The 27758-nt window shown below is 38.5% G+C and overlaps 1 protein-coding gene across 1 annotated transcript in view; it reads left to right on the top strand.

The window, feature by feature from the left end:
* CSNK1G1 (casein kinase 1 gamma 1) overlaps positions 1 to 27758 on the top strand; it is a 155857-nt gene that overhangs the window by 68785 nt on the left and 59314 nt on the right. The window contains 2 exon segments of the mRNA XM_065941866.1: positions 3431 to 3471; positions 8812 to 8881. Coding sequence (XP_065797938.1) covers positions 3431 to 3471; positions 8812 to 8881 — 111 coding nt within the window.

The raw sequence follows: 27758 nt of genomic DNA on the forward strand, positions 1-27758 counted from the left end.
TTTATTTTTAATTGAAGGATAATTACTTTACAGAATTGTGTTGGTTTCTGCCAAACATCAGCATGAATCAGCCGTAGGTATACATATGTCCGCTCCCTCTTGAACTCCCCCCCACCTCCCTCGCAGTCCCACCCCTCTGGGTTCCTACAGAGCCCCAGTTTGAGTTTCCTGAGTCACACAGCAAATTCCTATTGGCTGTCTGTTTTATTACATATGGTAGTTAAGTTTTCCTGTTACTCTTTACATACATCTCAACCTCTCCTTCCTCCCCCGTGCCCCCCACCCATGTCCATAAGTCTGTTCCCTATGTCTGTCTCCATTGCTGTCCTGCAAATAATTTCATCAGTACCACCTTTCTATATTCCATATATATATGTTAGTATACAATATTTGTTTTTCTCTTTCTGACTGACTTCACTCTGTATAATAGACTCTAGGTTCATCCACCTCCTTAGAACTGACTAAGATGCATTCCATTTTATGGCTGAGTAATATTCTGTTGTATATATGTACCACAGCTGCTTTATCCACTCATCTGTCAATGGATATCTAGGTTGCTTCCATTGTCTAGCTATTGTAAATAATGCTTCAGTGACTTTGGGGTACATGTGTATTTTTCAGTTCTGGTTTCCTGAGGGTATATGCCTACAAGTGGGATTTGCTGGGCTGTATGGTGGTTTTATACCTAGTTTTTTAAAAGAAATCTCCATACTCTCTTCCACACTGACTGTATCAATTTACACAGAAAAGGGATTTTTTTTTAAGGTATAAAAGCCACAAGGAACAGCAACAAAAAAAAGGGAAAGAAGATTAAAAACAGGTGAGAAATGGTACCAGAATTCTAGAACCTAGAAAGCAGTTGTAACTAATTTAGCAGTCTGGAGAAAGCTGAATGATTTGAAGGATAGGCCAGTTTGTAACATATAAACACCAGGTATGTTCAAGAATTGAATTCATTTGGAAATTTCTGAAAGTTGGGATGCAGAAGGAACTAAAAACAAGTGAATAGTAGTTGCAAGTCCATATGTATTTTTGGGCTTCCCCAGTGGTTCAGCAGTAAAAAATCGATCCCTGGGTTGGAAAGATCTGCTAGAGGAGGAAATGGCAACCCACTCCAGTATTCTTGCCTGGAGAATCCCATGGACAGAGGAGCCTGGGGGCTACAGTCCACAGGGTCGCAGAGTCGGACATGACTGCAGTGACTGAGCACGCACACACACATATATATACACATACATACATGTATGGAGCAGTTGCATCGTCACATTCCCTCCTTCCCTGGCCCCACCTGGCAGCTGCTCTTTTCCACCTTCACAGGAGTTGGAAAGGTCACACTATGGAAAGTAAACAACTGTGAAAACTGGACTGCCCAACTGAACACAGGGAAAATGAGGAAAAGATTCCTTACTGATTGGTGAGGCTTCCTAGACTGTGGAATAAGCAGATCTATAAGCTCTTTTTTTTTTTTTTTTTTTTTAAGGAAATGGCATGATTTCTATAATATAGCAAGTTTGTTTAAGTATTTTTTTTAAAAAAAAGATTTTCCCCAAATCTTCAAAAAAAAAGTGAGGATTTAGGAAAAGTATGCCCACCTCAGAATAAGAAGCTGGCCTTCCAGGTTATTCACACTCTTGTCTGTAGTGGGTTTTCTTGCTTTGTTTCTCACCATTCTCCCCTATATACTTGGCTTCTTTCCTGTCGGCCCACTCAGTTGATCATGTTCTCTGCATTTTCTATCGTTTCTCTACCTCACTGTTACTATTGTTTTAGAGAAATGCCTTTTATCCTCTCCTGCGTGTTCTCAGTGTCTTGCCTCAAGTGCCACTTATGGCCCAAATGCTTTACTCTCCCTCTGCGTCATCTACTGACTTCTTCATATTTCCTTTTTAACCTTATCACTTTATGTGATTTATTTAATAAACTTTGACCCATGTGCAAGGTCTTGTGTGAGGATCCAGAGTACAGTCTCTGAATGGTAACCTGTGAATCCTTTTTAATGTTGTTTGCAGACAAAAATTACTCCTAAATCCTTGTACTCTTCTCCACATAAAGGTGCTGGGAAAACTGATGACAGTATTAAAAGTGTAACAGTGTAGTTTACAAAGGGCTGTCTATTGTCTAGGACTTGTTAAAAATAACCAGTATTGTAAGCAGCCTTTCGTTCCCCAAATGCAAGGTTTTTATTATCAAAATAATCTATATTATATAAAATTAGAAACAGTCATTTAATACCTTAGTGTATATCTTTTTGTGTCCTTTTCCGTGCATATATTCAACTCTGTGTGTGTGTGTGTGTGTGTGTGTGTGTGTGTGTGTGTGTGTGTGTATATAAAGGTAACATTTACCTCTGTGTATAACTTAAAAAATAGTCATACTATACATACCTACAATTTTTAGTCAAGGTTTTGAGTATCTGAAATATGCAGAACATGATGTTAAGCACCATAGGACATTGACAGAACCATTAAATAAAATCGCTACTCTCAAGATACTTGTAGTCTAGCTGACTAAGATAGGACAAAAATAAGAAGCAGTGTGAAGTCCAGTACAGTGACTGAGCTATATGGTATATACGAAGCACTCAGAAGGAATTCACATTAGCCTCCAAGGATCAGTGGAGTTCAAGTGAAGGTAGAGGTGAAGGTGGCTAAGTAGCCGGCTTGTAATGTGGGTCCAACCAACTGGTGGTTGTTGCTCTTATACTCATCCTGGGTTCTGACTCTAGGTATCTAGTACAGAAGAATATTGATTCCGTTTCTACAGGTAGAGAAGTTGAGAGGGAAAAGGGTTAAACCTTCAGGAAGAACTTGGAGTTGTTTCAATGTTCGGGTGGAGAGCTGTGGCTGCACATAGGTAAAGATGTAGAGCTAGCATGCTGGTGAAGGGTCAGAACAGCTTTGAGAATCCTCTGCTAAGAGACAGCAGATGAGTCTACGCAGAGAGAGTCAGGCTGTAATAGGTTTTATTTCACACTGTCCTTTATGCCAACGAAGGTCGACACTAAATACCATGACAAAAAAATATAAAAGCCTTATTTGTCAGTGAGTTAGAAATATGAGGGTTTGTGTTTATTGTGACAAGAATTAAAATCTCTCCATCTTTGTAATTCTGGTGTCTCTTCTTTTTGAGTTGCCTTGTGATTTAATAGTTGGGAAATACTAAATAGCAAAATGTGTTTGTGACAGAGAGAGATTTGTTTTCTTTAAAAGATTCTCATGTCTAACTTAAATTTTCAAATTCTCAAGCTGGTTTTATTCTTGTCCTGCTGGGTCTCATTATCTCTGTTTAGCTTTTCACTTACAAATCATGTTTCATATATGTGAACAGCATTGGGAATGTGACCTTTCTCATGACCCTGTAAGCTAAGATTTTGCTTTGCATTTCCCAGAATAAATGTCACTAAAACATATACATTCTGCTTTTCCCCTAGGTAAAAATCTCTACACCAATGAATATGTAGCTATCAAACTGGTGAGTAGAATCTATATTTGTGGTAATTATGTTTTAGTGCTCTCACCCTTCACATATCTTTTTACAGGAAATAATTGTAAGCATTCATAAAAATACTAATTTTTTCCTTGCATATAATACCACACAGTCATTTCCTTCTAATACATATAGTGTTACAGTGATGAATCACTGTATACTGTGAAACGCTGTGCTGTTAGAAGATGCTAACTATAGTGTTAGCAATGATGAATCCAAAAAGTTAATTAAAAATAGCTAGAAGGAAAAAAAAAATCCTAGTAATTTCTGTAAACTTTGTACCTTCCACTGTGCTATTTTTATTTAACATTTTCTTATTCCTAAGTATAACTGATCCATTTAAAAAATATAAGATATTTATCAATATACTTCCAAATCTGATCATCTAATCATTGCCTTAAAAAGATGTCAAACATGGAAAACACATCATGTGCCCAGATTTGAAGCAAAGAGTTCAGTTATTTTTGTCAGTGCTAATCTTATGAATAATTAATCTAGTCATTGAAAATAGCATCCTGTGAAAGAATAATTCTCTTGTTTTTAAGGGTTAATGTTTTTAGAAGAGACAGTTCTGTTTTTAAGATTGATACAAAACCAACTTCTAGCCATATGAAATGCTTTGTGTAACTAGTTTCTATATAAATAGAAAGCTGTATAAATATTGTCCTTCTGATAAATCCTAGTATGTTTCCCAGGATCTACAGGTGGTTTGGTGCTCTTAGTAGGAAGGCAAAGGCATTAATAGTTGAAGGAAGTATCTTGTGGTAATCACTGTTTTTTTTTTCCCCTAATGAATCACACCTACTACATCCACACTTGCTTTGTGGTTGGTCCTTTTCTCTCCTTAAGTTTGTTTTTGGAGGAGTTAGAGTTGTCCTGTGAAGAACTGATAGTCATCAGAGTAGTTTCTCTACAAAGAGGTGGACAGGAACCAGGTCTGAGAGCAGGTAGCTGCTCGGGAACCAAGTATTTTCTTTTGTTTGTTGACTTGAAACTTTTGTTGGCAAAATGGAAGGAGGAAGAGAGATAATGCATATAGCAATGCAGACCAGATATTTTCCTCAGATTGAGTATCAAAGGATTAACCATATATTTTTACTTACGGGAATTTAATTATTCTGTAAAAGTATTCTCTAGTTCATCTCTTTTTTTTACTTTTTCTATTTTATTATTTTGGTAAGTTGGAATAATTTTGATTCTTTGGAACTAGTAATAGGAAGAAGCAGCCCCCTAAAACACTTTAAAATGTTGCCTCAATATGTATGTTTATAATTGTCCCCTTACTTATCAAGACTTCTGGTAGGCACAGCTTTTTCTATCTAGATTTCTTCTTATCGGCTCATACTAGTTAGCCTCTTTAGATAAACTTGCATAACATATTATTGACTTGACTGACCATTGCATTTCACTTACATTTTATTTAAGTTTTATTCTTCATATGGCCAAGAGTTAAAGCCAAATAGACTTCATGTTATCATTGCCTCAGTCCCTCATTTCTCTTTCAAATAAATATTAAATAAAGGCTTTTTAAAGGATACTCAGTCTTGTCTGTGGGCTTCCTCTCTTGCTCTGGGGCTGTGTTCTTTGTGGGAGATATGATGACAGTAATTGAGCTCTCTTCACTGTAACAGCAAAATTTGCCTTAAGCATTACAGTCTTACCAGGTAGCCGTCTGCTGTTGGTTTAGGGTTTCAGGCAGGCATGTGTGTGCTCCGGAACAACCGTGATTCTGGCAGATAGCCAGCCCTCTTTAGAGGTGTCATCAGCATCTCACACAGAAGTACAAGGAAGTCCTGCTCATGGTGCTGCAGTTCTACTTTGGTTGAATCTTCCTTTTAGGCTCCCGTTTCTTGGATTTCTAGGAACAGTTTTTTTAAAATCTGATACAGTGTAAATAAACTTGTGTAATGAACCCCTCCTTTACCTCTATCAATAGAGGTTTCTGGAGTTCTTTTTGACAGGGTTTTTCAAAGTTGTTTAAAAATTTTTCTCTCTATGCTGCTAATCCCACTGCCTTTCACAATCTGGAGATTGTTTGCAGTATCCTTTATTCATAGTGCTTTCAGAAGAGCACTTGATGCTCCAGTTGGCTGAGCAGGCTACAACTATGTGCTGAAGGGGGTGGCTGAAGGGTATAAATACTTCTGTCTGTGATAAAAAGCCACTCATGTCTGAATATATGTGATGTGTACACCCACTTTCAGCCCTGTAGCTCTTAAGAGTTACTGCTTTTTTTAATCTGTTAAGTTACTTTTCCAAGATTAGGTTGAATATTTCCTATTAATGTTTCCAATATAAAGTTTGGGAGTATTATATTTGAGGAACGAACTGTGTTTTTTAAAATTCATTGACTCTTGTGGTTTGTCAAAATTCAAGACTTTCCACAGAAAGAACACTCCTGTTTCTAGTGTTTAGATCACCCTCTGGTCCCATATCAATTTGTCATCACTGTTTCTCCTGGTTTCTTATAAATTATTAATGATTTTGCTAAAAGACATTCTGTGATTGGCTGCTTTGGTGGTGATATATTAGAAGATCTAAAACTGAATGGACACTCTCTATCTGAAGAGATAAATGCATAAGAAATACTGTGACTCTACAGTATAATTAGTCTTCTGTACATATTTTGGAACCACAGGAATCTTGAGAAACTCGAAGTCCAGCTCTGATGCTTCCTGATTTTGCAATCAAAGAAGTCTATGAATTCTTTCGCAGAGCTCCTTAGGGCTTTGAAATATGCCAGTCTACTTGAGTTGATTTAGATAAAGCTTTCTTAGAAGCAAAAGGATAGACTAGGTAACTTCAAGGAAAGGTCTGAATTCTGTTATTTATGGATTCTATATTTTTCAAAAAATGCAGAAAACTTCAGGTGGGTTCAGGAAGAGCCTTCAAAGGTGATCAAAGAACTTAAAAATAGGACCAGTGAGGAAAGTTTAAAAATTTTGAAATTGCTTTGCCTGAATAAAGGAAGTCCAGGAAATGATTGAAGAGCTTTGTTATTTGAAGATAGCTGTTACAGTATTCACAGGTTAGTCAGGAACTGTCTTATCTTTGTTACTGAGGACATAGAAGAAATAGGCTGAAGTTCCAGTATTGGAGATGACAGTTACATATAAAGATCTTCCAAACTATGAAACTTGTTAGACACGAGCGTGAATTGTCAAGGGAAGCTGAGGAACTCTCCTTTGAGCCTATCTTAAAAATAGTGCAAGTAATCATTCAATGAGGAGAGGACAGTTTTTTTCAGCAAATGGCGTTGAGGAAACTGGAGATCCACTTGCAGTGAAGTGAGACCCTTTACGTCATACACCAAAATTAATTAAAAATGGGTCAAAGACCTAAACATAACAGCCAAAGCTATAAATTTCTTGGAAGAAAGCTTAGGGGAAAAGCTTCATAGCATTAGATTTGGCAGTTCTTTTTTGGATGTAACACAAAAAGCATAAGCAAGAAAAGATAGGTTGAACTTTATCAAAATTAAAAACTTTAGTGCATCAGAAGACTCTGAACAGAGTGAAAAGAGAACCTATGGAATGGGAAAAAATATTTGAAAATTATGTATAGAATTGGTTCTCGAATTAACCATTTTTAGTTGTACTGTTCATTGACATTAAGTACATTCACATTGGTGTGCTCCCATCACTATCTCTATCATCTGTCTCTGAAATTTTTTTCACCTTCCTTATCTAAAATTCTATGCTCGTTAAACCCCAGCAGCATTCCCCACCCCTCCCCCCACCACACTCCTGGCAAACGCCATTCAACCTTCTGTCTGTGAATTTGACTACTCTAGGCCCAGAGTCGGACACGACTGACGTGACTTAGCAGCAGCAGCAGGCACCTTAGGTAGAAGCATTCAGTGTTTGTCCTTTTGAATCTGGCTTACTTCACTTAACATGCTGTCTCCAAGTTTCATCCATTTTGTAGCATGTGTCAGAATGGCTTTCCTTTTTTTGGCTGAATAAAATGTCATCACATGTATGGAACAAACTGTAACTACATTTTATTTATCCATCCATTTGTTGATAGATATTTGGGTTACTTTCACCTTTTGCCTGCTCTGAATTATATTACAATGAACATGGGTCTACAAATACCAGTTTGAGTCAGCATTTTCAATTCTTTTGGGTATATATTTAGAAGTAGAATTGTTAAATCATATGGTACTTCTATATTTAACTTTTTGAGAAATTACTGTTTTCTTTAGTAACTATACTATTTTACATTCCCACTAGCAATACACAAGGATTTCAGTTTCTCCCCATGCTCTCCAACACTTGTTATTGTCTGTGTTTTTGATAATGGTCATCCTAATGGATATACAGATGTATCTTTCATAGTGATGTTCGATTTTTCTGACTAACTAGTTGCCTGTATGCTGTTAATTCAGAATGATTAGCCAACCAATTCTTGAAGTTTGGTGTAGAGCAAAGTGTAGTAGTATGGCTGCTTTATCTTTGGGCTGTTTAGTAAACTCTATTTTTAAAAGCTTGAACATCATCCTAATTAAAGCTATATGTCTTAGTTGCACTTACTAAGTCTTTAATTCTCTTCAGTGTAAAAATAAGTACACGTAACACTGTTCCTACAACTTTATTCATAATATCGAAAATTGAAAACAGTTTAGATGTTCAAACATTATGATTTGCATGTATGTAAATACACACACACAATAATATGCAGTTTTACTTACTGCTATGGAATGGTATGATCACATTGTTGAATTTAAAGTCACGTTACAGAACACCAAATATAGTGTACTCTCATTTATTTAAAATACATTTTGAGTCTATATTATATATATAAATATTTGTATAAATATTTGGAAAAACATTCACCTAAATGTTAATAGGGCTTCTCTTTTAAATGGTGGAGTCTTGGGGTATTTTTACCTTATTTCTAATTTTTGTGTAAGTGAATTTTTTTCCTGAGCATATATCGTTTTTCCAAAAATAATACAGCTATTTACTGTTCCAGATTCATAATAAAACAAGCAGGAAATACATGCTAGTATTTCATTAAAAGGTGTGACATCTGGTTTCCTAGGAGGAGAAATTTCAGGAGAATACTTCATGATGAGAGAGCTATCCTTGAGTGGTATCTCATACAGAGTATTTTTATATAAATATCCATTGCAGAGATTGTGTATAATTCAACTTCATCTTTCCCTAGATGTACTTTCAAAGGGAAATTGTGGTAAGAAAATGCTATCATATATGAATATCATTGCTAAAATATTAAGTGGTCTTAACCCTGGTTTACTCTGAAAACCTAGGAATGGAAAAACTGTCAAATTTGATCACGATTTCTTTTCTTGGGTTTCAGGAACCAATAAAATCACGTGCTCCACAGCTTCATTTAGAGTACAGGTTTTATAAGCAGCTCGGCAGTGCAGGTAAGTCAATATTTTATCCATTTATTTAGCATATAGCTTAGCTGGAAACCCTAAAATATGTACATTTTCTTGTCTGTCCTTTTTGCCAAACCATATGTCTCCCCCGCTTACTGGATAGGCAAATACACATAGTCAACTGAAAAGCTGCTTCCTCTGTGGCATCTGGAAGGGCAGTTGAGTTGATTGGGGGTCTGTGATGCCGTGACTGCCCACAACCAACCTCTGAATGCTTTCATCTGCCTGAATTACACGTGGTATGAAGTTTTGCTCTTTGGTAGTTTATCCATTCCCTTTTCTTTTCCTCTGTGTATACAGAAAGAAAGGAAGAGGTATTGGTAACTTTAGAACTGCTTTCACCACATTGAGACTACAAATCCATCTTAAAGACATATGCTAAAATATATCTTCTGAAATACCTTAACAGTCTCACTTTATCTGTTGTTCTCACCAATTTGGAAGACCTATCTATATGATTGTAATAATCCTTTGAGGATTTTAAGAAATTAAGTTTATAATTTCTAAAGACATTGCTGTGTTTTACCTAAAATCTCAAATTTCCGAAATACCTTACTGGCTTCCAGAAGAATATACTGACTAAGCAAATGTTACCAACCCTAAGGAGGTTGAACCCACAGGATACGTATTGCAGAAGATGAACTTCTTTAGTGCTAGTTTCATTATTTGACATTAACAGACATTCCTCTGCTTTATGCTTCTTCAGTGTGACAGTTGTGTTTTTGTGTGTATGTGTGAATGACTGAAACTTTCAAGTGCCATTACTGAAGGTACTATTGAAGGAATATTGAATTTCATTTCCTAAAATATATAGAATTACATAAGAGCCACTGGGTATTATTCAAGTCATCTTATATACCTTGACCATGGCAATAATCAGCCATGGTCATAACCTTTGGAGGCCAGGATGAACATTTGTCTTTCTTTGCACCTAACGTGAGTTCCTGCAGACAGCTCAAAGGCATTCATCTCAACTGTACCTGCCGCCCCACCACTGCTCACCTGCACGTCTTCTTTTAAGCTACATGTCTTCAGTTCCTTCAGTTTTTGCATTGTGTGATTTACAGACACTTCACTGTCATTGCTCCCATAGCAAGTATGAGTGTACACATGTACACATTCCTAGTTTTATGATGTTCCTCTTAAATGAGCCTCATGAAACAGCACCAGTAACTGTGGATTTGGAGGCAGTGGGATTATTTATTTTTCTTGATCTGGACATAGTACTTCTGTTAATTTAGATTAGCTATTTTAACAGCCATTTTACATGGTTGACTTTTATGCATTTATGGAGTTCTACTCAGTTGAAACCTTTACATCTTCTTTATATAAACCACCATCAACAAGGCTTTCTGCATTTTTCTGATTATATAACTGATTTTGATCACCCAGAACTTTCAAGGGTCATCTTGTTTTATTCCATTATTACTAAGTACTAGGATACTTTTCAATCCTGATTGTTACTGATGATTACGTATTGATTGTTCTTTAAATCATAGCTACATATCCCCCTGCCCCTGCCCCCCTCCTTAATACTACTGTAAGCTCCTTGAGAATAGGCGTGTGCCCACTTTACCCTGCTCTCCCAAATGTGTCTCATGGCCTAACATAGTTCTTTCACCAAATAGGAAGCTGGGATGTGTTTTGGTGACAGAAAGAAGTTGAGAAGATTTTAAAAGCATGTGTTGTAGATTTTTGCCAAGTTATTAAGAAAAATATTCTCTGAGGATGGCCAAAAAAAGTAAATTTATTTATTTATGATAGGTAAGAAGTAGATTTATTTAGAGAGGTACACATTCCATAGACAGAATGCGTTCCATCTCAAAAGGCAAGACTAGTCCTGAAAGAAACTTTCCACAGAGTGTGGGCAATCTCAGAAGGTGAGAGGCCAGAAAATTTATTTTGCAAGTAGATCAGTTGACAAAGTAGACAAGATTTTACTATGTCTCCCTCTAAGTGTGAGCATGAACACTAGAGCTTGTTCTTGATTTACAGGCATGAGTGTTTCTCTTCCTATTTTTCTAGAGTGAAGTTCCCAGCTGTAAATGTGACTCATGACTCATTGGTAGTTAATCTTTGAGCAGCTAGAGCACATATGTCACTCTCTCCAGAACCAAGGTGATATTGTGGCCTTGTTAACAAACAACCTTTCATGCCCAAAGCACATGAACCAAAATAATTCAATCATTGTTTTTACTCACTGGTGCTTTATCTTTCATTATTCAACACAGTACGTAGATGCAAAATATTGGTTATCATGAGGAGGAATACTTTAACAAAGAAAAGCCTATTGTGACTTAGGTTTGTTCAAGGAATTAATCGGTACTTACAAAATGGATGCAGTTTGGGGATAGAAATGAGTGATTATGAATTTAATGAATATCCATATAGCTATTAGAGCTTGAGACTTTAAACTCCTAAAATAAAAACTTTTGTGTTGGCTTGAGAATATGACCATTTTTGTTCTTAAGTACCCAAATCTTATTCATTAACTTGGTTTTTGACCTTCACATTGCCTCGACTGAATGATCTGGAAATTCATACCATTTCTCTTCACTTGTACAGATAGAACAAAAATGGTAGCACTGGATGATTGTGAACATGGTTTAAAGTGGAATTCTTCCTGATTGTCCCTTCTTTGCCTTGTTTGATCCCTTAGCTTTTTCCCTTCCATACCATTCTGTTCTTTAGTGAACAGTCCACACTTCAAGCTTTGTTTATTGATTGTAACTTTGCCATGAAGAGTTTCAGAACCTGATTATTTACTGTGAAGGTTGATACCTCTAAGATAATCAGGGAAGAAAGAGGGCCTTGAAACTGAGAATGAGGATTTTGGTCTTCCTGAAAGCTATCATTTTTATCTTTTTTGCATTTATTGTAGAAACCAAATTATGAAATTTTAAAGGGTTTTTTAAAAGGAAATGATGGTCCATCTCCTTACACCCTAACTCAACCACATTTCACTTGACTATTTCTCTCTTTTTCATATGCAGACATAAGTCATAATTAATCTCAGTTCACGTGCAATTGCATGTCTTCATTTACTGAACATTGTGACATTTGTCTTGATGCCACATTAGATAGATATTTCTGATCATTGTATAACATCCTATCAGCTTCATAGACCATAATTTAGGCATCCATTTTGTGTTGCCAGACCTTTATAGCTTGTTTTTATTTGAAGAAAGCATTTCCCCTGTTGATTTCTGATTGAGTATATAACTCAGAACTTTTCATATGTTCTGCCATTTATTCCCCATATGATAGTTTTTCTCAAATGTTTAAAAATCTATTAGATGATAGATTAAGTTTATTCCAAAAGATTCCAGAGCAAAAATTACAGAAAGAAATTTCAGTAAGAGAAATTTGACTTTATGTAACAATTAAAACAGTGTGAAAGTAATCTAAATGTCATCAGTATGGATCTGGATAAATAAATAATGATATATTTATATCATGGAGTTAACTATTAGAAAGAAAGTGGTGCTGTGTACTAACATGGAAAGATGCCCCAATATATTTTTTTAAGTATAAGAAGCTTTGTAAAATAGTATAATATGATTATATCTCTGTAGTAGAAGAAAAACATACACAGATATGTCATATGAGCACAGAAAATATCTAAATGACTATTGTTGTTGTTACTCAGTCAGCTAAGTCGTGTCCAACTCTGTGCGACCCCATGGACTGCAGCATGCCAGGCGTCCGTGTCCTTTACTATCTCCCAGAGTTGTTCAGATTCATGTCCGCTGAATCAGTGATGCTGCCAACCATCTCATACTCTGCTGCCCTCTTCTCCTTTTGCCTTCAATCTTTTCCAGCATGAGGGTCTTTTCCAGTGAGTCAGCTCTTCACATCAGGTGGCCAAAGTATTGGAACTTCTGCTTCAGCATCAGTCCTTCCAATGAATATTCAGGGTTGATTTCCTTTAAGATTGACTGGTTTGATCTCCTTGCTGTCCAAGGTACTCTCGAGTCTTCTCCAGCACCACAATTCAGTATATGTGCTGCCAAAGCGAGCACTCCTGCACCACAATTCAAAAGCATCAATTCTTTGGCGCTCAACCTTCTTTATGGTCCAACTCTCACATCTGTACATGACTACTGGAAAAACCATAGCTTTGACTATACGACCTTTGTTGGCAAAGTGTTGTCTCTGCTTTTCTGTCTCTTAATTGGGAGGGCAGTTTTCAGGCAGAAGTTGAACAGTTAATACATTCTGGATGTTATAAAGGAGATTTGTGCACTGGATAGAAAGTTAGAATATATGACTTTTTAAGACCTATTTGCACACTGAAATTGTATTAAAAACTCTCAAAGACCATGTTACCATGCAGATATTTATAGTTGGTATCTTACTCAGTTTCTGAAGTTAATTACATCAAAAATATAACCCTGGCAAAGTGGACACCCAGTAGTCAGAATTGAAATGGGAATATTATCTACTATTTTCACATACTTGGATGTGCAGGGGTGGGATAGATTTTTATTTGCAAATTATGGTTTAATTATTAAACCTGATAATGCTGGAGAATTTCCAAGAATATTACATACAAAGAAAAACTATTTTAAACATGTGAAACTATATGTTACACAATATTTCCAACTCTGAAACTATATGTAATAATTATGAAACATTATTCTTTGCTGTTGGAACATCAAAGTTTTAGGTTTTCTCCTGTGACTAAACCAAGTACCATCTTCAGTTTTTGTTTTATTTTTGCTTTTTTCTTTCTTAAATCGCTGTTTTGGTTTTTCACAGTACAAACGACTTTGGAATTGAGCACAATATGCTTTCTTTTCACATGTACTTTCTATAGGTTGTTCTGAGTACACAAGATTAGAAATGAAGGACTTAAAGGTTGACTCAGGATTCCCTGGGACTTGCTTGCCCTCCTGGTAGCTTGAGTATTTGTTTAGTATAGTGTGCCAGGTTCACAAGAAAGAATAGCAGTATTTAATCATGATAATTAAAGACTGTAAGCCTTGCATTCAGCAGATGAAAGCACCCAGTGAGCTATAATCATCTTTCTTATTTTCTTACCATTTTCCTCAGCGATCAGTGTTGGGCTAATTGTATTATAGTCACCATGGGTAAGTTCCAAACTTATTTTCCTGTTATGGGGATGCTTTTAGGTTTCCCTGTGTTCTTCGTACCTTTTACTTAGGAGAGTATATACATTGTCAGTTTTTAAATTTCCCAACCCACAAATGTTTCATCCAGTACACCTCCACTTTTGCTTGGATCCTGACACACAGGAACAGGACTTGGTGTATAGTATGTTTGGGTCAGGGACAGGCAGAACCAGTGGTCTCCACCGAGAGGAGGCCTAAACATAGAGGGACAGTATGAGCATGAAATTTCATAGCTAGATAGGGGCTGCTCACATAATAGGGGCCAGTGTATGTTTGGTAAATAACAAAAAATGAGCAAACCATAACCAAGGGTGCAGCTAAAGCGGCAGGAGAGAGGGAAGAAGGGAGGGGGATGAGGCAGCGAGAGCAGGAGCAAATGAAGACGATGGGGGAGAGGTGAGCAGTCAGATGCAAGAGCGCAGGGCTCTGGATCCAGAAATAAGAGCACGAGTGATGAAATCTGTGGGGGCCTCTGACTTAGCCAGAGGAGCAAAAAGTTCCCTTCTGTCACTGTTCTCAGAGCTGTTTCTCGGGAACAGTGGTTTTGCCTAGTAGGTTTGGCATTTTTAGTCACAAGCATTAGGGTAGGTTATGGTAAATTCCCATCACTTCACTAGGCATTTGGAAAGGCCTAACTTATAATATAGGCTTCCCTGGTGGCTCAGATGGTAAAAAATCTGCCCACAATGCAGAAGACCTAGATTTGATCCCTGGGTCGGGAAGACCCCCTGGAGAACAGAATGGCTACCCAGTTCAGTATTCTTGCCTAGAGAATTCCCTGGACAGAGCCTGCTGGGCCACGGTCCATGGGGTCTCAAAATATGAGGCGTCCCAGGTGGCTCAGTGGTAAAGAATCTGCCTGCCGCTGCACGAGCCGTAGGAGGCACAAGTTCTGTCCCTGGGTCGGGAAGATCTCCTGGACGAGGAAACACCACCCACTCCAGTATTCTTGCTGAACAGTGCTGTGGACGGAGGAGCCTGGCGGGCTGCAGTGCTTGGGGTCCCCAAGGAGTTGGGCACCGCCTGGCAGCTAAGCGCAGCAGCTTATGAAGAGAGAACACAGTTGTCTGCTCCCTGCTGGAGCCTTCTTATTGTGCTGCTGCTGCTGCTGCTGCTAGGTCGCTTCAGTCGTGTCCCACTCTGTGCGACCCCATGGACTGCAGCCCACCAGGCTCCCCCGTCCCTGGAATTTTCCAGGCAAGAGTACTGGAGTGGGGTGCCACTGCCTTCTCCCTTAATTGTGTTAAGAGATCCTAAATGTAGTAGAGCCACTGATCTTGCTCTGGTTAAACTTTTAATTCCGCTTCCACCCAGCAACCTATCTGGGAAAAATTCTCAAGGGCTGTAGGAATAAATATCATATCAGAGCTGATCTAAGCCTGAGCTGCCTTGCCCTGGCTTTCCAGCAGCTTTTCTAATCTGCTAATGACTGTTCTGCTTTGGCTTTCTTGTAAAAGAGATGCTGATCCTCAAATTAAAGACAACAAGAGAGAATTCCCTGGCAGGGCAGTGGTTAGGATTGTGCACTTCCACTGCACAGGGGCACAGGTTCGATCCCTGGTCAGGGAACTCTCACTGGCTGTGCAGCAAGGCAGGCAAGCAAATAAATAAATTTTAAAAATAAAAAAGACATTAAGATACTTGGTGAAATTTCACAGTGTAACAAATGATAAAGCCTAGGCAAAATCTTGTTGGGAAGAGAAAGCAAATGCTCACTAGGTACTTTATATGGTTGTTTCCTTTTTCCCATTTTGAGCACAAGGAAGGTTAGTATCTTACTTACCAGGGAGCACAGAGAAGAAAAACCTAAGCTAGGAATGTGTTTATCTCATGTTTTGGTACAAATTTTTGTCTTCTGTGTATACTGAGCAGATGCCTGGCACCTTATACCGTTTATCCCTCGCCTAATTGTAATAAACTAGTGAAAGATAGCTGTAAAAGTGTCCATTGAAGCAAAGCCCTGGGACTTGCCTCCAGTGAAAGAGTAGGATTTCCTGTTTCATGTGGCGCCCCCTAATTTCATGCCTTTGTTACTTATGAAATCTTTTATAGTCTTGGGTAATCTATGTTTTGAAACATTTCTTTCCAAAGTAAATTAATCATTTGTGTTGAATACTTTCTGCATGTGTGCAACGGAAGCTCTCAGAGCTACTCCGTGCAAGCCATTTTTTCACCCACAGAAATCTTTATGCTATGACTAAAGTATTCATATTCTGTTAACCTGTATGGGCAAAGAATCTGAAAAAGAATGAATATATGTATATGTATAACTGAATCACTGGGCTGTACACCTAAAATTAACATTGTAAATCAACTGTTTGTCAATAAATTTTTTTTTAAAAAGTATTCATACGACTGATTGGGTTTTGCAGTTTTGAAGTTTCTGGGAGGGAATGGTTTTATATGTCATCAAAAAAGATTGGGGGAAAGGGGGCTTCTGTTAGTGGCTCAGTGGTAAAAAAAAAAAATCCGCTTGCCAGTGTAGGAGATACGGGTTTGATCCCTGGCCTGGGAAGATCCTACATGCCACAGATCAGCTAAGCATGTGCACCACAGCTGCTGAGCCTGTGCTCTAGAACCCGTGAACCTAGAGTCACCACAGTGAGAAGCTCATGCACTGCAGCTAGAGCGTAACCCCTGCTCCCTGCAGGTAGAGGACGTCTGCACAGCATCAAAGACCCAACACAACCAAAAATAAATAGGTAAATCAAATTACTTTTTTAAAAGGACAAGGGGTACTGGTTGGTCCCAGAAGAAGAACTCTGAATCCAGGCAGTTGTTACATTAACAGGAATTTGGTTTTACTTCACCAGAGGAATAAAGCATAGATCTGAAGAAAATCATGAGAAAGCATGAGACTGGCAACCCTCTCCTATAGTGTGGTGAAGTTCCTTAAGAGTATATTGTAAACAGGCTGGGCAAACACAGGAAGCAGTGCACAGGAAAATTAAAAAATAAAATCATCTGAAGAGAGGCTGGAAAGATGTTAATTTTACTGAAATAGAAGTAGATCACATAACAAGAGTAGTTACGTACAAGTAACAATGTCAACTTAGATGTTCAATAACTAGGAGTGCTTTAAGGAATTGAGAAAAAATGTTTTGGTCCCCAGTTGGCCAGAAAGTTTTCATAACAAGAGGGAAAAGGATGAAATGGTGAACTTGGTAAAAGAAAGTGAAATCTGGATTATTTCTTGCCATGTATAAGTTTTTCAAAAGTCTGCCAGAGATACCATGGAGAGAGGAGACATACACCACTAAATTCAAGGAAAACAAATCTTAATTGGGATAAATGGACAGTCTTGAAATTACATCTTGAAGACTGAAGATTTAGACATTTGCCCTCTCTAATTATAGGAGTGGAGACAGCCAATGGGAGCAAGGAGAAATTTAGCCTAAATTTTCTCACTGTTTTTCTGTAATTTATTGTTAACCACGTGTCCCTGCTATGCCTCAGTTTCCCTATTCATGCACCAGGGGGAACCTCCTCTCTCTTAATGGAGTTTACAGACCTTCTAGAGTTGAATGAGGTAGTGTTTGTAAAGGCCTTGAATCCTTAAGGGAAAAGTGCTATATAAACACAAGGCAGTATTGTTTTACATTGAAACTGAAGATCTAACTTTCCTGTAGAAATATCCTATTTACATTTCTCATAGCTTTGAAAGATATCAAAACAAAGAGTTAACAGTTTCATTTTTGAATAATTTTTGATGGATTCTCAAACAATAGTAAATATTTCCCAGTCCTTTCTCTGACTTCATAGAGCAGAATTCCACTGTGTTGAACCCACCACAGCTGTGATCTTGAGGGAGATGTTTGTGTGTTTCAGAGGAGCTGACTGTGGTTGGGTAGAAATAACAGTTAAGAGCCTGCTTGGTGAAATGAACACTTTTACTTCTACAACTCCCCAGCCTTTTATGCCAGTTGAGGGGAATGCTTGACCACAGCTATCTTTTACTACTTGGAAAAGAAGATCAGGAAAAACAAATTCAAGTGGTCAATACCTACTTTTGTTTGGTAAAACAGAATTGAAACCATTATTCAAAGATCAAGCTAAGGGAGTCATTTGTATTTGGTCCTTAGCATAACTGGATTCATCTATGAATTCTCAAAGGAAGTAGTCTTGCTAGTGATGAACTACTGAACATCACAAGTAAAGTTTATTACAGTGGACTGTGGGAATGTTAGGGAATGTCGTTGCCCCCCAAAGTGAAAGATACAAACGTTGGCCTATATCCTGCCTCCAGTGTGGAAGGTGAGATTTCTTAGGAAGCCAGATGGTATAAAGGAACAAATAGTAAATGTTTTAGGCTTTGTGACAAGTACAGTCTCTCTTGTTAACTATCTTCAGCTTTTGTTGTCCTTGTAGTGCAAACATAGCCAAAAACAATTTGTAAGCAAATAAGCTATATTCCAATAACGGTTTATTCTTGGACACTAATTTTAATTTTATGTAATTTGCACTTATGAAGATGTCTTCTTTAAATTTTTTTCAAGCATTTAAAAATATAAAAACCATTCTTAGTTCTCTAATCATGCAAATATAGATGGGCCAGATTTGACCTAAAGGCTATAGTTTGTTGATCTGTGCTCTCACATGCATTGATCACAACTGTTTATTTCTTATCACTCAGTTCAATTTGTATAACACAGGAATTACTTCTTTATTCCTTGTATACATGCCACACATGAAGCTCTGGAATGAGAGAACTTACAGAAAGAGAACGTATCCCTTACGCTGTGGACTTTGCAAAGTGTAATATGCTGCTAGATTGTGGGCCTTTTCCCCCCACTTACTGAAGTATAGTTGATTTACAATGTTGGGTTAATTTCTGCTATACAGCAGAGTGATTCAGTTGTACTTTCTTTTTCATATTCTTTTCCATTATGGCTTATCATGGGTTATTGAGTATAGTTCCCTGTGCTATCCTGTAGGACCCTTGTTGTTTATTCTGTATATTATAGTTTACACCTGCTAATCCCACATTCCTGATCCATCCTCACCACAGCCCCCTCACACAAGACAACCACTGGAATGTTCTCTGTGTCAGTGAGTCTATTTCTGTTTTGTAGATAAGTTACTTTGTGTCATAGTTTTAACTTTTCCATATAAATGATGTGCTATGGTATTGTCTTTCTCTTTGTGATTTACATCACTTAGTAGCATAACCCCTCGGTCCATTCATTTTGCTCAGATGGCATTATTTTGTTGTTCTTTGTGGCTGAGTAGAATTCCGTTGTATTTATGTACCACATCTTTATCCATTCACCTGTCAGTGGACATTTAGGTTATTACCATGTCTTGATTATTGTAAACGGTGCTGCGGTGAACATTGGGGTGCATGTGTCTTTTCACATTATAGTTTTCTCTGGGTATATGCCGAGGAGTAGGATTGCCGGATCATATGGAAACTCTAATTTTAGTTTTTTGAGCAACTTCCATGCTGTTTTCATAGTGACTGCACCAATTTACATTCCCACCCACAATGTAGGAGGGTTCCCTGGATTGTGAACTTTTTTAAGATCGAGAAGCATCTTTTATTCACTGTAGTATTATTTGCAAATAATTTTACCCAAAGAAGAGACTCAGCACATGTCTGTTAAATTGATAAAATCTCAGTATATAAACTCTCAGCAATATTTCCCTGGCAGTGAGATCACCAAGTTAATGTTGCATTTCCTTTTACGTGTACTCTCCCTTTGAGGCTCTCAACTGCTTTATTTGCTTATGCTAGCAATTCTTGATTAGTTGTATTAAGGAAGCAGACTAGAGATATGAATGAATAGTTCAAGATATCAGAACAAAGTCCACCAAACTTTTTTCTTCAAGGATTTGGTATATAGTCAGAGACATGTATATCCACTATTAACTGAAAACTCAGAACATCCAAGAACTGCCTGACAAAAGTTTTAGAATTTAAGTTCTTTAAAGGTAGGGAGTGTGTGTGGTTATCATCAATATAATGGCTGTATCATTGCACATCTTCATACATAAATGGCCAATCAGCAGTTGAGAATTATTTGGACTCAAATCACATTGAACCAGTTGTCATAACTTGTCAGCTTTTTGCTTGGCTTCACTTTTAGCAGTTATAGTTCAGGAAAGATCTCTTACTCTGCTGCCCAAAAAAGAGAGTAACTTTAAAGAAGGAGTTTACAACTCTCTGTGTGCAGTTTGCCCAAAGGAAAAAAAAATTTTTTTATAGGTTATGGAGAAAACCAATATCACTGAAGGCTTGGAAAAATATGTAAAAAAGTTAATCTCTCTACTCAAAACACAACTACTATCCTCATGTTTACTTCCTTAGTCTTTTTATGTATAAAAATCTTTTCATTAAAATTTTTCTAGTTTTAATATAAGATGGCGATCTGTTTATCAAGTGGGAAGGAGTAAGTTTCAAACACTGCTGAGGTTCTTGTAGCATTATCATCCAGTATGGATTTGAGAGATAATGATTGGTCATTAACCAGACTACTAGCTATCACAGATCACACCTCACATCTATCTACTGATTTATAGGTATTTTATTTAATTTAAAGTACTAGAATTTCAAGTATGACAACTTTTCTAAGGAAACCAACTGTTGAACACAGTTTAGTCACATGTGAAGTTAGGGGCTAAAGTTAGCACACAGGTGAAAATCACATATAATCAAAGATAGCCTTGAAAAATCTCTTAAATTGCCCATGGAGTGTAGTTTAACTGGATTTGTGTGTATAATCATGCTCAGTAAATATGTACTCCTTGAAAAAACGTGTACTGAATGGTATGAATCTGTAGTATATGCAGTGCTGCAGAGTTTATGTAATAAGGTATGCATATGCAAAATACTGTTAGTTTTTTTTTAATTTCTTAAATTTTTTCTGGCCAAGTATATATCATTCAAGTAAGTAGACTTGGTGCTTACGCCATTCCACATCACACTCTTCCTTTTTGCTAATTTTTATGAAAGACTTGACCTAGTGCTATGTTAGATGTTTACTTCTCTATTTTCTGTCTGTAAGCTCCCTGAGGAGAGAGTCTCTGTCTTACTTATTTTTCTTTTTTTCTTTCTCTCCTTAAGCATCTAGTGTAGTGTCTTGCACATAGTGTTTAGCAAGTGATGGTTAAAGAAGAGGAAGACACCAGCTCAGGTGGGATGCATGAGTCAAGTGCTCGGGCCTGGTGGGCTGGGAAGACCCAGAGGAATCGGGTAGAGAGGGAGGTGGGATGGGGGACCGGGATGGGGAATACATGTAACTCTATGGCTGATTCATATCAATGTATGACAAAACCCACTGAAAAATAAAAAAAATTAAAAAAAAAAAGAAGAGGAAGAGAAACATTTATATGTGTGTATTAGTAAACATCATTTGATTGCAAATAATAATCTGCAATTAGCTGTGATTGTAAACGAGAATTTGGGACATACACTATGTACCTGAAGAAGGAAATATACAGGTCTCACTAGGGATTGGAACAAAGCACTTAGAAAGCCCATAGGAACTGTTCAGTTCAGTTCAGTCACTCAGTCATGTCTGACTCTTTGCAACCCCATGGACTGCAGCACGCCAGGCCTCCCTGTCAATCACCAGCTCCCGGAGTTTTACTCAGACTCATGTCCATTGAGTCGGTGATGCCATCCAACCATCTCATCCTCTGTCGTCCCCTTCTCCTCTTGACTTCAATCTCTCCCAGCATCAAGGTCTTTTTCAATGAGTCAGCTCTTCGCATCAAGTGGCCAAAGTATTGGAGTTTCAGCTTCAATGCCAGTCCTTCCAATGAATATTCAGGACTGATTTCCTTTAGGATAGACTGGTTGGATCTCCTTGTAATACAAGGGACTCTCAAGAGTCTTCTCCAGCACCACAGTTCAAAAGGATCAGTTCTTCGGTGCTCAACTTTCTTCATAGTCTAACTCTCATATCCGTACATGAGTACTGGAAAAACCATAGCCTTGACTAGACGGACCTTTGTTGACAAAGTAATGTCTCTGCTTTTTAATATGCTGTCTAGGTTGGTCATCGGAGAAGGCAGTGGCACCCCACTCCAGTACTCTTGCCTGGACAATCCCATGGACAGAGGAGCCTGGTAGGCTGCAGTCCGTGGGGTCGCTAAGAGTCAGACACGACTGAGCGACTTCCCTTTCACTTTTCACTTTCATGCATTGGAGAAGGAAATGGCAACCCACTCCTGTGTTCTTATCTGGAGAATCCCAGGGATGGGGGAGCCTGGTGGGCTGCCATCTATGGGGTCGCACAGAGTCGGACACGACTGAAGCGACTTAGCAGCAGTAGCAGCAGCAGGTTGGTCATAAGTTTTCTTCCAAGGAGCAAGTGTCTTAATTTCATGGCTGCAGTCACCATCTACAGTGATTTTGGAGCCCAAGAAAATAAAGTCCGACACTGTTTCCACTGTTTGTTTCTCCATCTGTTTGCCATGAAGTGATGGAACCAGATGCCATGATCTTTTTTTTTTTTTTTCAATTATTTTTATTAGTTGGAGGCATTGCAGTGGGTTTTGTCATATATTGACATGAATCAGCCATGGAGTTACATGTATTCCCCATCCCGATCCCCGCCCCCGCCCCTCCCCCCCCCCCCCCCCTGCCCCCGATTCCCCTGGGTCCTCACAGTGCACCTGGCCCGAGCACCTGTCTCATGCATCCCACCTGGGCCGGTGATCTGTTTCACCATAGATAATATACATGCTGTTCTCTCGAAACATCCCACCCTCGCCTTCTCCCACAGAGTCCAAAAGTCTGTTCTATACATCTGTGTCTCTTTTTCTGTTTTGCATATAGGGTTATCATTACCATCTTTCTAAATTCCATATATATGTGCTAATATGCTGTAATGATCTTTATCTTTCTGCAGATGCCATGATCTTAGTTTTCTGAATGTTGAGCTTTAAGCCAACTTTTTCACTCTCTTTCACTTTCATCAAGAGGCTCTTTAGTTTTTCACTTTCTGTCATAAGGGTAGTATCATCTGCATTTCTAAGGTTATTGATATTTCTCCCAGCAATCTTGATTCTAGCTTGTGCTTCATCTAGCCCAGCGTTTCTCATGATGTACTCTGCATATAATTTAAACAAGCAGGGTAACAATATACAGCCTTGTTGTACTCCTTTTCCTATTTGGAACCAGTCTGTTGTTCCATGTCCAGTTCTAACTTGCTTCCTGACCTGCATACAGATTTCTCAAGAGGCAAGTCAGGTGGTCTGGTAATCCCATCTCTTTCAGAATTTTCCACAGTTTATTGTGATCCACACAGTCAAAGGCTTTGGCATACTTAGTAAATCAGAAATAGATGTTTTTCTGGAACTTGTTTGCTTTTTCGATGACCCAGTGGATGTTGGCAATTTGATCTCTGGTTCCTCTGCCTTTTCTAAAACCAGCTTGGAACATCTGGAAGTTCATAGTTCACGTATTGTTGAAGACTGGCTTGGAGAATTTAGAGCATTACTTTACTAGCGTGTGAGATGAGTGCAATTGTGCAGTAGTTTGAACATTGTTTGGCATGGCCTTTCTTAGGGATTGGAATGAAAACAGACGTTTTCCAGTCCTGTGGCCCCTGCTGAGTTTTCCAAATTTGCAGGCATGTTGAGTGCAGCACTTTCACAGCATCATCTTTTAGGATTTGAAATAGCTCAACTGGAATTCCATCACCTCCACTAGCTTTTTTCATGGTGATGCTTCCTAAGTCCCACATGACTTCACATTCCGGGATGTCTGGCTCTAGGTGAGTGATCACACCATCGTGATTATCTGGGTCATGAAGATCTTTTTTGTACAGTTCCGTGTATTCTTGCCACCTCTTCTTAGTATCTTCTGCTTCTGTTAGGTCCATACCATTTCTGTCCTTTATTGAGCCCATCTTTGCATGAAATGTTCCCTTGGTATCTCTAATTTTCTTGAAGAGATTCTAGTCTTTCCCATTCTATTGTTTTCCTCTATTTCTTTGCACTGATCACTGAGGAAGGCGTTCTTATCTCTCCTTGCTATTCTTTGGAACTCTGCATTCAAATGGGTGTACCTGTCCTTTTCTCCTTTGCTCTTTGCTTCTCTTTTCACAGCTATTTGTAAGGCCTCTTCAGACAGCCGTTTTGCTTTTTTGCATTTCTTATTCTTGAGAATGGTCTTGCTCCCTGTCTCCTGTACAGTGTCATATGAACCTCCATCCATAGTTCATCAGGCACTCTGTCTATCAGATCTAGTCCCTTAAATCTGTTTCTCACATCCACTGTATAATTGTTAGGGATTTTATTTAGGTCATACCTGAATGGTCTAGTGGTTTTCCCTAACTTCTTCAGTTTAAGTCTGAAGTTGGCAATAAGGAGTTCATGATCTGAGCCATAGTCAGCTCCTGGTCTTGTTTTTGCTGACTGTATAGAGCTTCTCCATCTTTGGCTGCAAAGAATATAATCAGTCTGATTTCGGTGTTGACCATTTGGTGATGTCAATGTGTAGAGTCTTCTCTTGTGTTGTTGGAAGAGGGTGTTTGCTATGACCAGTGCATTCTTTTGGCAAAACTCTGTTAGCCTTTGGCCTGCTTCATTCTGTACTCCACGGCCAAATTTGCCTGTTTCTCCAGGTGTTTCTTGACTTCCTACTTTTGCATTCCAGTCCCCTATAATGAAAAGGACATCTTTTTGGGGTGTTAATTCTGCAAGGTCTTGTAGGTTCATAGAACCGTTTAACTTCAACTTCTTCAGCATTACTGGTTGGGGCGTAGACTTGGCTTACTGTGATATTGAATGGTTTGCCTTGGAAATGAACAGAGATCATTCACTACTTTTTGTCCCTGGTTTTCTATCTAACTCTTCTGGACTCTGACACTATATTTGACTGCCTTTTCTGCTTAGGGTTGTAAAACCTTTTGCCTTGGCTTCTGTGAGACCTCTTCATTTCCTCTGTATTATCAGCCTTCTCTGTTTCTCTTTATATTTGATGGAAAGATCATTTTATGTAGCCCTTCTCCATTTAAGCACCAGCAGAGAGTGACTGAAGTTCTGTGTCTCAGTTGGAAGTTCCTAGGAAAGAGACTTCCCAGGTGACTCAGTGGTAAAGAATGTACCTGCCAATGCAGGAGATGCAGGTTTAATCCCTGGGTCAGGAAGATCGCCTGGAGAAGGAAGTGACAACCCATTGAAGTATTCTTGTCTGGGAAAGTCACATAGACAGAGGATCCTGGTGGGCTGCAGCCCTTGGGGTCTCAAAAGATTTGGACATGACTTAGCAACTAAACAACAACAACAAGGAAAGAGACTCACTGATGCAGTTTGGAGTAGCTTTTCAGTCCCGATCCCGATGCTCTGATAAGGAGGCACAGGATCACATGGACTACACCACTCAGCATAGAACACGCTCTCTGAGAATGTGACTCAAGAACTGGGAGAAAGCAGCTGACAATGTGACAGGAGAACAGTGGACTCACAGACCATGCATTTTTACTCTTCATATACCAGTTGCTAGAAAGCAAAGCATTTTGCCTTGAGACATTTCAACATACTGAGATTCTCAAAGTGGGGATTAGAGTCTATAAACAACAACCATGTGATGTTCTCCCAAAGGGCAGTGAGTACTCTCAGAAAGAGAACTGCCTCTTTCACAGCTGATTATATCTGTGTTTATTATACTTATCATATGCTTGTTGGAAAAGAATAATCTTAAGAGAAAGCCTTCTTTGGACATATTTTAAAAGAGACCAATCTTCTTATACTTAGAAGGGTCTGGAACATTGATATTTTAATACATATATAGCATGCTTTTAATATAGAATTTATATAATATGAAACTATAAACTGTACAGATTTGATCCATCTTTTTGTTTTGTTTTTATACTAAATCTCTGAACACACCAACATGGAACGATGAATTTAAAGCCATTTCTGCCAAACTTTCACCCTTCGAAAGCCTGCTCCTTTCAGCATGAGTGGCATGTTTGATATAAGTAACTTGGGGCAACAGCAGAAGCCTCATATTAAAAAAAGTTAAAGTCCTGTCTCCTGGGTAAAGGGTGAGGAGGATGTTTGGAAATATCTGAGTATATTTGAATATACTTTGCAGAAGGAGCAGCAGCAGTGTCACTGTTGTTCCTCTCAGGGAGAAGAACCCAAATACGAAAGTGTGCTTGGGTTGGTGAGTCAGTAGCAAGTGCCTGAGGTGGGTATGTGAAAACCATCTCTGTCTTGAAACTGACTCAGAGACACAGGGAACAGACGTGACTGCCAAGGGGGAGGTGATGTGGGGGAGGGATGGATGGGAGCTTGGGATTAGCAGATGCAAACTCGTTTATATAGGGTGGAGGTCCTACAAGGTTCTACCGTACAGCACAGGAAACTATACTCAATATCATTACGATAAGTAATGGAAAAATATAAAAAAGAATGTATGTGAATCACTTTGCTATACAGCAAAAACTAACACAACATTGTAAATAGCCTATATTTCAATTTTAAAAATATCCTGTGTGTATGGGGCAAACTTCAGACAAGGGCAAGTGTGTTGTGCTTGTCATCTTTTCCTCTTAAAGAGTCCGTATGCATGCATGTGCATTTCCAAATCTACCTACATTGTCCGGAAAGCATTTTAAAATGGCATGTAGGACTTCCCTGGTGGTCCAGTGGCCAAGAATCCACCTGCCAGTGCAGGGGACATGGATTCGATCTCTGGTCCGGGAAGATCCCCATGCCGCGGAGCAGCTAAGCCCATGCACTGCAACTGCTGAGCCCGCGTGCCTGGATCCATGCTCCATCACAAGAGAGGCCTTCATACCACAACGAAGAGTAGCCCCCACTCTGCAACTATAGAAAAGCCCTGTGTGCAGTAGTGAAGACCCAGCACAGCCAATATATAAATAAATCTTTTTTTTTAAAGGACATTTAAATGCTTCATTGATGTTACAGCATAAATCCAATCTGTAAAGAAAAAATAGAAAGGATTGTTTTCATTTACTGGGCTTGGAAAGGTGTAATTGTCATACTCCATACGAATTTTCTGGTCTTTAATGGAGCTAATTTAGTTATGATAGTACAGTGAATTTCTTTCCCTTTTTCCAAGGATAAAACATCATGACTTTTAATTTTTCTTAACTAGCTACATTAGTTTGCCATAAAGAGGAACTGATATTTCTGAAACTCAACACCCAGTACATTTCTGGACTAGGATTAATTCTTTGGTTGTGTGTCCTTTGTGTGTTTTTTCAGTGGTTTAGAGCATTGAGATATTTCTCATATGCTTGCTTATCTGTTGGAGCCAAACCCCTGTGGCCCTTGTCTGCTCTTTAAAACTCTCAAATAGCTCTAAGTCACTTGAGGCATAGAAGTAATTACCTCTAATTACAATACATACATAAAATTTGTCCCCCTACTGGAGAGAAAAAAAAAGCACCACTTCTATTTTAGATATTTTGCTGATGAAGACTTGTTGGGCCAGTAATTTCTTTAATTGCACATAGAGTGTTGTGAGTTTATTATAGAAATTGTGTGGCCTGCATGCACCTCACAGTTACACACAGTACTAACACCTTTTCATTGCATTGTTTTGCAAAGTACAGAACTGGGAGAGATATTTGCTCAAAGTTTGCTACTTGGGTTTTGACTTCTTTTAAAGATCTTCATGAAAAATAGAAGGCGAAGTTCCAAAAATAGACCCAAGTCACCTATGTGTTCATGGCCTGGGCTGGAGTGTGGTGATTGGTTCCAGAAAACGGTTACAGTGCTCTTGCAGGCAAAGGTTTGGAAAC

This window comes from Muntiacus reevesi, chromosome 7, assembly GCF_963930625.1.
Source record: "Muntiacus reevesi chromosome 7, mMunRee1.1, whole genome shotgun sequence".
Classification (NCBI taxonomy): Eukaryota; Metazoa; Chordata; class Mammalia; order Artiodactyla; family Cervidae; genus Muntiacus; species Muntiacus reevesi.